This window comes from Conger conger, chromosome 2, assembly GCF_963514075.1.
Source record: "Conger conger chromosome 2, fConCon1.1, whole genome shotgun sequence".
NCBI lineage: Eukaryota > Metazoa > Chordata > Actinopteri > Anguilliformes > Congridae > Conger > Conger conger.
The window spans coordinates 9,630,442-9,641,676 of NC_083761.1; the positions used below are offsets into that span (position 1 = coordinate 9,630,442).

The 11,235-nt window shown below is 40.9% G+C and overlaps 1 protein-coding gene across 2 annotated transcripts; it reads left to right on the plus strand.

Moving 5' to 3' along the window:
* Positions 1 to 2,384: 2,384 nt before the first annotated feature.
* Positions 2,385 to 10,906, plus strand: inab (internexin neuronal intermediate filament protein, alpha b). Of its 2 annotated transcripts, XR_009707557.1 has the most exons (4): positions 2,392 to 3,437; positions 4,717 to 4,841; positions 5,204 to 5,559; positions 10,567 to 10,906. XR_009707557.1 is itself a non-coding variant. In XM_061230361.1 (3 exons), the coding sequence occupies exons 1-3, from the start codon at positions 2,400 to 2,402 to the stop codon at positions 5,505 to 5,507; spliced, it is 1,467 nt and encodes a 488-aa protein (XP_061086345.1). In that variant the 5' UTR covers positions 2,385 to 2,399; the 3' UTR covers positions 5,508 to 7,883. The 2 variants fall into 2 exon arrangements, 1 of the variants encoding a protein (XP_061086345.1); XM_061230361.1 differs by lacking the exon at positions 10,567 to 10,906 and having other exon boundaries at positions 2,385 to 3,437; positions 5,204 to 7,883.
* Positions 10,907 to 11,235: the final 329 nt, after the last annotated feature.

Sequence of the window (11,235 nt, forward strand, 5' to 3'; positions counted from 1 at the left end):
TCAAGGTGGGCTTAAAAATAAAAATTTTAGCCAATTCTTCATAAAAACCAAACAAACACGTTTTTAAAAATATGAAATTGTAATACTTCTGTGTTTTCACACCAAATATTTTCAATCCACTTCCTGGAAAACAAGATTTCACAAGATTCTACATCGTCCTGCACCAGTGGGCGTGTATGTTAATCGAATGTCTGTCAATTTCTCGTTCTGCTCCAATCAGTACCCTTTTCACACAGCAGCATGCATCCTCCTTTCATGTCCCCCTCCTCATCTCATGTCAGTCAAGTTGACTCCCTGCCCTTCAAAAATTCCCCCGAATGATCTGTTTCACTTGTGTATACATCATATCGTGGAAGCTATTGCTACTCTAACTTCCGATTCAGCTTGTCTTTATTGGCCCATTATTGCCATGTTCTGTCAGTTTGCAAACCTTCTCACTCCCAGTAGACAGGGCATCATCCCTTGTCTTGTTATTCTAAAAGGCTATATCATTTGATCAATGTCACATCATATAAAACTCCCATGCTCCAAAACAGCCACAGCAAGGCCACAATTTCCCTCGTTTCGGTGAAGAACCTTGGAGTAACCCTTGATGACCAGCTGTTGTTTGTGGTTCAGCTCTTACCCGTAACTGTAGCTGCCTCCTTCAAAATGTCAGAATGCTACAGTTATTTCTCAGCCCAGATGCTGGCGTACTGCAGGCCCTTGTCGTCTTACCACTGGATGACTGAATTCTCCCATAGTCAGCTGAAAAGGTCAGTGCAGCTCATCCAGAATGGTACAGTTTAACTGGTGTTCAACCTCCTCAGGTTCTCACACATGAAATGGATCCTCTGACCCTCTAGTGGCTCCCAGTTGCAGTTTTCACCAGGTGTCCAGGTGTGTCTAATTGTGGGCCTGTTAATAGCTGGGTGCACCACCTTTAGCAGAAATAATAACAAATGCTTCCTGACCCCAGTAGAGATGCTGTGGCAGGACCGGAAACATGCAGCACATGCTTTAAAGACACTGGTGGTCCGACCAGTTATTAAGCAGGTGCAAGTATAGGTGTCCGATAACTTTTTAATTAAATAAATAAATAATAATAATAATAATAATAATAATACATTCAATTAAAAGTGTGTTCTGTGTTTACTCAGGTTCCCTTTGTCTAATATTACATTGCCTAAAGATCTGAAAGATCTGACAAATATGCAATAATAAAGGAAATCAGGATATTATATGTCGTATACATTAGTTAGCATCATCCCTGCTGCTATTTTCCCCAGGAAAATGTTCGAGGTGAGCATTTTAAGTGCTGAGACAGCACTGATGCAAATGCCTTAACCGTCAATGTCAATGTCCGTAGCTGCGACTGCGAGTGCGAACGAGCAGCATTTACCTGGAGAAGACATAATTTTATCAGCATGCTGCTGTCAGCAGGGGGCAGCATCATACTTCGTTTGATTGTGTTTTGTTAGGCTTCTAAATTTAGAGATCCTGATAATGTTGCAATTCAATAACAAACGAGAAAATATAAATTATGCATATAATTCACTACAGATTATGCCGATCATAATGATGTGTTATAGCTACATCAATATTTACTATAATATATGGTAGGGAAATATTATTCAAATTTTGTATGTATTTTTCAATAAATAAGGGTATTGTAAGACATACCTTTAAATGCGTTTATTCTGAATAATAATAATAATAATAATAATAATAATAATAATAATAATAATAATAATAATAAGAAGAAGAAGAAGAATAATAAGAATAAGAATAATAATAAATTATTATTATTATTATTATTATTATTATTATTATTATTATTATTATTATTATAGTCAGAGCATATAAATTGGATCAATATAATCTTTCAAAGATTTTCAAAGATTATTATCAGTAGCCTAGGTGCTTTTAAGTCATCTCACTTCTCTAAATCATAATGAATAGGCTATATTTCTAAATATGAATGTGTTGGTGCAATGCTTGAAAAGACAATCTTGTAAACTCTTGTCACTGTTTAAATTTACATTTCAATGTGCTTTCTGTTTAGGAGTGGCTGGTTGAAATAAGAAACACCATTTTCCTGCTTACATCAGCACTGCACCAAAACGGACAGTTCCATTTTAAGAATCCCACCCTGCCCTTATACAAAGAGGTTAACATTTTTGTAGGTAATTCACCATTTCAAAACCATGATTATGGAACATTTAAAATGCATGACATGGGCGTGGACATAATTTAGCTATATCAATTTTTAAAGATAAATATCTTGTTTAACCAAATTATCGGCAGCGTGTCAGGCTCCAGGTTAGCATCAGACCACGTTAATTATTGATTGGGCCGGCCCTACTATATAAAGAAGAGACAGAGGGTGTTCTTCGCTCTCTCTCTCCTCAAACGACAAGATGAGTTACAGATCTGAAATCCACTCTGCTTCTTCCTACCGGAAGGTTTTCGGGGACGCCCCACGCTATTCAGCCTCTCCATCTCGGATGAGCGGTGGCTCGCGAAGTGCATTCTCATCTGGTGGCTATAGATCCCAGTCTCTCTCCCGTACCGGCGGCTCATCCCTGGGATCTTACAGGAGATCCGGACGGTCCTCTGAGGGCTTTGATCTTGGCCAGAGCGCGGTTCTCAACAATGAGTTTAAAATCATCCGCACCAATGAAAAGGAACAGATGCAGGGTCTCAACGACCGTTTCGCTATGTTCATCGAGAAAGTGCGAAATCTTGAGCAGCAGAACAAAATTCTGGAAACCGAACTGGTGGCGTTGCGACAGAAGCAGTCGGAACCCTCCCGCCTTGCGGACCTGTACCAGCAGGAACTCCGGGAGCTCCGTTCTCAATTGGAAGAAGTAAACGGCGAGAAATCCCAGGCTTTGCTTGAAAGGGACAACATTGACGAGGAGCTGCAGAAACTTAGGTCCAAGTATGAAGAGGAGATAAGGGCTCGAGATGAGGCCGAGCAAACCCTGAAGGCTTTCAAGAAGGACGTGGACGACGCCACCATGGTTAGACTGGACCTGGAGAAGAAAGTGGAGTCTCTCCTGGACGAGATCAATTTCTTGAGGAAGGTGCACGAGGAAGAAGTGACGGAGCTAATGAGCATGATCCAGGCTTCCCAGGTGTCTGTTGAGATGGAGGTATCCAAACCGGATCTCACCTCCGCGCTGAAGGAGATCAGAGGCCAGTACGAGTCGATGTCCTCCCAGAATCTGCAATCGGCTGAAGAATGGTACAAGACGAAGTTCGCCGACATGAGCGACCAGGCCAGCAAGAGCAACGAGGTGATCCGAGCGAGCAGGGAGGAGATGAATGAATTTAGGAGGCAATTGCAGTCCAGAACCATTGAAATCGAGAGCTTGAAGGGAACCAACGAATCGCTAGAAAGGCAGCTCCAGGAGATGGAAGACAGGCACAACAACGAAATTATCACGTACCAGGTAAGGAATCTAATTTATTGGTTGCATAAAAATATCGACAGTGAATTCTGTTACTACATGTCTCTTCATGTCACTTGGAGTGTACAAACTTTTGAAGAGAAAGCAATAACAGCCTATTTGAATTAAAAGGCCAGGCTACTGTGATCCCATTGAAGAAATGGTTATTTGTCGGGGAAAATGGTTCTTTGTATTTCTGAGGGTTCCATAAGGAAAGAGCTCTTTCCTAAGAATATAGTCTGTGAACAAAGTACTTACACGGATATTGTGTATAACGGATATGGAGCCTAAAACCGTTAGTATAAATCTGCTTGTAGGCTTTAATACTACGGATATCCACCGCATTGCTGTGTAAATATAAAACCTGGAATACGTTGTTCGTAAAAACATGCTGTTGCGTGCCTTTTGCAAGACCACTAATCTGTGCGGTGCATTCCCTCATAGAATTATTTTCGGCTGCAACACTAATACTCGTTTTTTCATATTTGCAGGGTTTCCCTCTCCTCTCCTTAATTTTATTGAGTTTATTGATCAATTGTTACAAGCGTAACAAAATTATATGGCCTCTGTCCGTGGTGCTGAAAAGACAATTAAGACGTTGGGCGGGGCGTAGCCTACCTTCTGGAGCAGTAGCGAGATAAAGGGGATTCCAGACAATGCTTACACGATGAAAATATCCGATTGAAGCGAATGCGACCCAATATCGTTATCTCTTATTTTCAAAGTTTAAGAGAAAATAAGCTTATAACGAATTCAATTGTCCAGTCATTAGGCCAATAGCACGGCTATGGATACTTTATAGTGAGCTTTTAGAGTTGATAGATAGCGTACTTGTTTCCGTATTTTCAACCAATTTTAACGACGATTAGATGCCAACAATGCCAAGAGATCAGATTTGTGTTCATCCACTTTCAGACGTGCTTCAGAATATGACAATAGCCAAAATCACTGGGTGGGTGAGCTGTTCGTAATCAAGTATAGATAGTTGTCGATGGTCATACTGATAAAAGACTTGATCAAAACGATTTAATTCAAAAATGATATTCACATTCAACTTTCCGATCTGTGTTGCATGATAGTATAACATATATTGATAATGATAGTGTCTTCAGTGTCTAGGTGAGAAACGCAGACCAGAATACTCCATGGATAATTATGTTATTACATTACGTTATGTAGGGTGTCATCTGAGCGAAATATACGATAATCTACTTTCTCCCACGTGCACAAAAGTACTGTGTACCGGTCATTTAGTTTGAATTCCTGCATTTCTTTTGAACAGGACACTGTCGGCCAGCTGGAAGATGAGCTCAGGGCCACCAAGACCGAGATGGCGCGCCACCTGAGGGAGTACCAGGACCTACTGAATGTAAAGATGGCGCTGGATATCGAAATCGCGGCCTACAGGTCAGACATGATCGTCATCTAAACCGTAACTCACTCCCACCAGGAACGATAGATTCAGCCATAGAACAAGACACACGTTAACAGCAAAGCATTACTTATTCACCCATACAAACTCCGAGAATAACCAAAACAGGTTCTATGTTTGTATGCATGAGCGTATTTACATGGGTCTAAGGAAATCTTCAAATAATAATAAATAATAAATGTACAAATAATATTTCAATATTGACAATTATAAAGTCAGAGAAGGCTTGAAAATATCAGGTCTTCAGGTTATATATTAAAGAAAAACACCCTTTTTATCGGTGACCACAGGCCTCTCAGTTCAAAAGAGTGACTTTTCCTTTGTCTCTCAATCCAAGGAAGCTGCTTGAGGGGGAGGAGACCCGCCTGAGCACGGGGATAACCTACCCCACCCAAAGCTCCGGCCCCAGCCTGAGCTACGGGTTCCAGACGAGGATGTACACCACCTCCAGCAGCTCCAGCAGCTCGGCCAAGTCGGGGAAGAAGGAGGAGAAGGCCGAGGAGCCGCGCAGCAAGCCTCCTGCCAAGGCCGTCGCCGCGCGCGAGACCTTCGAGGAGATCATCGAGGAGACCACCATCTCCACAAAAAAGGTGGAGAAGAACGAGCCCGGCGATGTCTACTCTGCCGGCCCGAAAAACTAAAGCACCGTCCCCTCTCCACGCCGCAACGGCTGTCCTCTGAGCGGAAGCCTCGGTAAACCCCACCTCACACTCTCTGCAGCCCTCGTATCCGTCTCCTACCTACAGTAGCGCTCTCTTGCTAACACACTTCTGAGATTTCAGGAAGCACTTTAAGTTAAAAAGAAATAATACATTCAGGCCTTTACCGTACTTTGCCAATTCCACATAGGACTCGAGTTTACAAATGGCTGCATATTAATTTACCTAGTGCACTGCCAAGAGCGGTAAATATTCTTGACACATTCCAGAGGGCATGTGCATGTGTGTGCACTGCGCACAATGAATTAAGAACATATCAAATCTCTGGGTTACGATTACAAGCATTCAACTTTCCACAAGTACAAATTAATAAACAAAACCACTTGTCTTTATTCCGACATAATCTCACTACAAACTAATTCACAAAGCACAAAATGAAACTTGAAGCCATCAAAGATTTGACATAGACATCATTCCTGATGAGCAGTACGGCCATCAATTAAAGCAAAAGTGATATAGTTTGCATGTTAGCAGATTGTTGGAAGCATCTTAAAAGCCTTTGCAGTAGCTCAGCACTAGATGGATAACGGTAGAATATATTTGGAGGGTTTTTCAAACTAGTCTTTTCACTGTCACTATCACATCTGTCACAATTCTGTATGAATCAATAAACTTCACATCAGCACATCTCCTATTTAAAAAGAAACCCTTTCTCCACACTGAAACACTACAGCACACCAGCTGCGGTACCAGAAAGTGTATACCATCAAAAGCAGCACTCCTCTCCAAGCTTGCTCTTTGATGTAACTCTTCATCTAATCTTATAATGAGGAAATGAATTAAATGATAAAAGCATTAGTTGCATGATGTGTATTTCATGTTTGCATGGTAACCATCTATGGGCCATGGACTCTTAATACATGGCTGTACGGTCAGGTGTGGAGAAGACATTTCCTTCATAGCTCACACTATCTCTTGCTGTGTTCTCATTCATTTCATTACTTAAAATTGTCAGCTTACGCCTGAGGCCAATGTAATTATTGTGGCTGTGGATATGATGTCTAACAGAACGTTGGTTCTGCAACTGTACCAGTCAGGGTCAATGTAATGATGAAGGCTCTTGTTGTTACCTATGTCATATTGTAATGTCATCCCATCTGTACAATCAGACTAGGTTGCTGAGGACGTTTTGTGCCAGTCAGGGTTAGGACAACCAACAAAATGAAGGACAACCTTAATGGAGCAGGCTTTGTCTTCACTTGCTCTTACGCTAAAGTATTTTACAATGAAAAGAGAAGCAAAACGAATGTTGTTTAGCACAAATGCATGGGCTGACTAAATTTGCAATTCCCCCTAAGCAGTTAGGGTTGGGATTTAAGGATCGTATGCACAACTTCCTGTCTGAAATTCTTAATGTATTCTCGAGGACGCCTGAAGCACACTTTAACAGCAATGACCAGATTCCATACCATGATACTAAGCCTTAGTGATTATAAAAGGATAAGCCAAAATTTCATAGAAAAGACAAGCCAAAATTTCATAATAAATTTTTTCCTGACCTGATAGCATCACTACATGCTCTTTTCCAAATATACTGTGTAAATGTGTTGTAGAACATGCAGAATCCCACAAGCAGGAGTCTAGCTTTTCCTGTGACCAACCTCTGCTAAATAAAGGGTAGCTTCTTATTTCTTAATTCATAGCTCTGTGGTGGCTTGCAACAGCTGCAACACTCACTCCATGGTACCACTCATACAAACAACATCCATTGGTTGAGTTTGGTTTCATCGAGTCAAAATATATGAGCACACCTTCTGAGAAAAGACCAAGGAAACATCAGGTGCACACCATAGGTCCAGAGATGCTGTAGAACCAGCGGTACACCTCAAAGGAGTTATGGAAAAATATTTCCTTTCTTTGGCCTCAGAATACAGCTAAACAACATTTTGCCTGGGGGGTCCCATAGTATCTGAGCTTGTGCCGCTGATATAAAAGGCAGAAAGCATTAAAACATATCTCTGCAAAGACAAACCCGACTGACTACACTGCCAAACTTTTCTAATGCATGTGCAACAAGCTTTCATAAAAAGGTTTTTTTCTCCACCGCAGAATACTTGCAACTAATACAATTGAATGAATGCTATAGGTTGTCGAACTGCCTTAATGACATCAGCTGCTTTCTGACTGACAGTCTGTGTGCTTAGTGTATGGTTCTGTGCTGGGTGTGTTTGCTCCTCCTACTTTCTAGAATTAGAACATAACTGATAACCATAGTTACTGAATGTAGTTATAATGATCTTCTTCCTATGTTCCTAATGACTGTATGGCACATATCAATAAAGATTCAACGTTAATGGACCTGTATGTCTGCACTTCTCCTTTATGTGTGCTTTAGTCTGAATTGCTATTTATTGATTTCTTTAAATGCAATAAAACACTCAGCCGGGTTTAAGGGGCGACATTGACTGATGACTCAAATTGGGATTACTTTGTTAAACTCAAGCAATGGTACTGGCTTAGCTGGCTTTTCACTCAAACAGGTGAAGGAAAATAGATAGCCACTCACCACTGACATTACTGAATGCTCACAAAAAAGACTTTTTTTTTACAGTTATGCCTGTCAAAGACCATTTTTTGCTGCTTAACAATTTGTTTGGAGCAGTCAGTACAGTGAGTGGCTAGATTCGTTTTCCTATTGAGTTTGCTCTTTACCCCAGACAAAAATTTAAATCTTTCAGTGTGCAGTGTGCTTTTCTGGACCGTTTACACTCCAAAACCCATAATCCTGTGGGTGTTATGTAAACACCCTTATCCAGGGTGAGGAACAAATAGTACCTCACATTTAATACTGTGTCTGTGGATATTGGATTTTTCAGGAGAGGCTACTGGAGGGTAGGGATTAGCAGGGCTTTGCTGTAAATTAACATGTGCTCAGTCCTTCCACCCTGAATAAATAAGAGTTAAATTCAGATTTAAATCAACTCAAGCACCGAGCCGTGGAATAATGCCAGCAGTCTTTTTCAGGATTTTGTGCAAACTTGAGCAAACCTCTGCTCTTAATTATTCAATTAACATCTTGACCTGCTTTTTGTAAGAGTTTACTGTAGTCATGTACAGGAGTGAACCAGCATAGTTTATAGAGCTGTCAGAAAATGAAAACTAAAGTAATTGGTTGGAACAAAAACCAGCACACAGACCACCCCACTGGGACTGGAGTCGAGCACACCTGCTCTACCCCATTACCAACCACAGAGGAGTACTGAATAAATCTTTACAAGCACCATTCAGAGTAAAAGAACCAGCACTGCTATGGTGATCACTGCATACATTATCTTGGCTGAAAAACGGAAAAACTGTTCCCGTGATTCATCTGTATCTTACAATAAAAGGAGGGAAATGAGCTGAATCTATGCAATTAAACAAATTCATTTGGTATTTATATGCTCAGCTCCTTCAACAAAAAATGGAGGCATTCCAGCTACCATTTTAGAATTAACTGCCAGTCCCCCATTATCTCATCAACTTCAATCTAATTGGTGGATAACAGTGTTGTACATGTGGGAGGTGCCCTTTCCTCTCACCCTATCAGGGGGCTTGTGTGGTGTGAAATTACAGAATGAGGTCTGCTGAACATTGTATTGATAATAGCATGGTAATAGGCATGTGGTCGCACACATTGATTATGTGTCTTTGTAAGTAAAGAGAAGACACACAGAGTTAAAGCCACCCCAGGATTACCAGAGCAGAGCTCAAAGCCAAAGTCACAGAGATCTGGAACCCTTCCTTGGGTTTTACATCACCCATAACTGGGAATTGCTTTCATCTGAACAATAAATACTTAAACCGAGATCCCGTGGTGTGGTCCGTCCGTCATTAATAGAACATGCAATCATGATGTGGCTTTTCCCAACTTCATCACATAAAAATGTGTTAGTCATGAACATTAATATTATATATGGTATATTCATGTTTAATGAGGAAACATATTCACAAGGCTCCCCTTTAACACACTTTTTGGTCAATTGACTGTTAATAGTTGAGTGCACATGTGTCCAGAGTGGGAACTACAATTGCCTCATTGTAAGGAAATGGATGCATTGTTATCAGTTTATTTGGATAATTCATGAATTACTGTATTTCCGTTAGGGAGAGGAACGTTTCATTTTTCATGTACATATTTCAAATTTAGTGCAAGTTTGCAATGTCATCTTTAATAATTAATACTCTTTGACAGTGTTTGGCAAAGGATTGTTTTGAAATGGGATTTACTTTATATGCAAAAAGTGTTCATGGGAATTGTTGGAAACAATGTTTCTGCCATTTTTGCTTCCAAAATAACCTCCCCAGAAAATTGGTTAGTAATCTCTAGTTTAAAAATAATCAAATATAAAGAACTGACTTCCTGTGAAACCGGGAACATATGTCCCTCCCAGAGGGTAGTTTATTATTCAAAGGCAATTTGGGCCTTTTCTTAAGATGAGCATTATTGATGACACTGGCTTTTATAAAGGTAATTGACTGAAACACTGCTGCAATTACTGTGTAAAATTAGACATTGTTAAACCAAAAATAAGAGGAGCTACCATATATTATCAGTTTAATTGGCTCAAACAAGTCAATGATTGACAGCACATTGCAGCCCCACCCATTAAGGGATTTCTGAAACCTCCCATTACTACATTGGTATGTCCTTTTTCCTTTGCAAATATTCCCTCTATAATGTTATACTTTGTTTAAAATCTCCGCTGTTTTGTATAAATAATAATTCTTTAACCTATTCTTTACATCTTCAAAACTAGCTACCTTCATTTATGGTACAGCATAGACACCCATGTACCATTACATCGCCTGTTATGGAAAACAAAGAAACATAAATGACATTTTAAACAGTATGTACAGCTTCATTTACATTTTAATCACTAATTATGTTCATCACAGCTGCGTGTGACAAAGTGTGACCTTGAGACGACGAGAAGGACAAAAGCTGGGAGCCATGGTGACATGCAGCAGTTTTTTTCCACTCTTTGTTCGTCCCCTTCAGGGACAAAGCTGGCGGGGAGAGATGATTGATCGTTTGCGGTGATGACCTTTTAAGCCGTCCACGCGCCCAGCACACCACCACCTCCTCCACCTCCACCTCCACCTCCCCTCCCCTCCCCTCCTCTCAATCAGCCCCCGCAAGATCTCCTCATCTCCAGCCGTAGCAGCGGGAGGCCGGGAGAAGCAGCGACTCATGCGGCAGGGCTTCAAAGATTTATACCCCTGCAATGCTGCCTGTAGAGGGACTGCTTATCCAGTGCCACGCCCTGCAAGGCACGCGCACACAGGCAGCCGCCTGCGCGAGACCGCGCCTCACATTCTCCTCCAAGAAAAAGATCGAGGGTCTCTTTCTGTTATATTACAGGAGAAAATATGTGTGTGAGGGGGCAAATACCAATAAAGTGTCAAAGCCAGCCATAAAACAGAGAACGCCCTGGCTCGTAAAAACCACAGTTCTCGGTGGGATTTATTTATTTATTTATTTAAAGGAACTGCAAAAAGAAAATAAGAGGAACAAATAAAATTAATGTAGAGTAAGATTAAGTGTCTTCCTTCAGGCAGCTTTTTCTTCAGTTGACAGGTCAATATGCGCGTAAATGACTGGCGGTAGATTACATTTGCCTCGCTTACGGGAGGATGTCACAAGAGAAACGGCCGTTTAGAAAAGATT

Coding starts and splice junctions, on each gene's coding strand:
- inab (XM_061230361.1), top strand. CDS start 2,400: ATGAGTTACAGATCTGAAATCCACTCTGCTTCTTCCTACCGGAAGGTT. Junction 3,438..4,716: donor ACGAAATTATCACGTACCAG/GTAAGGAATCTA, acceptor TCTTTTGAACAG/GACACTGTCGGCCAGCTGGA. Junction 4,842..5,203: donor ATCGAAATCGCGGCCTACAG/GTCAGACATGAT, acceptor TCTCAATCCAAG/GAAGCTGCTTGAGGGGGAGG.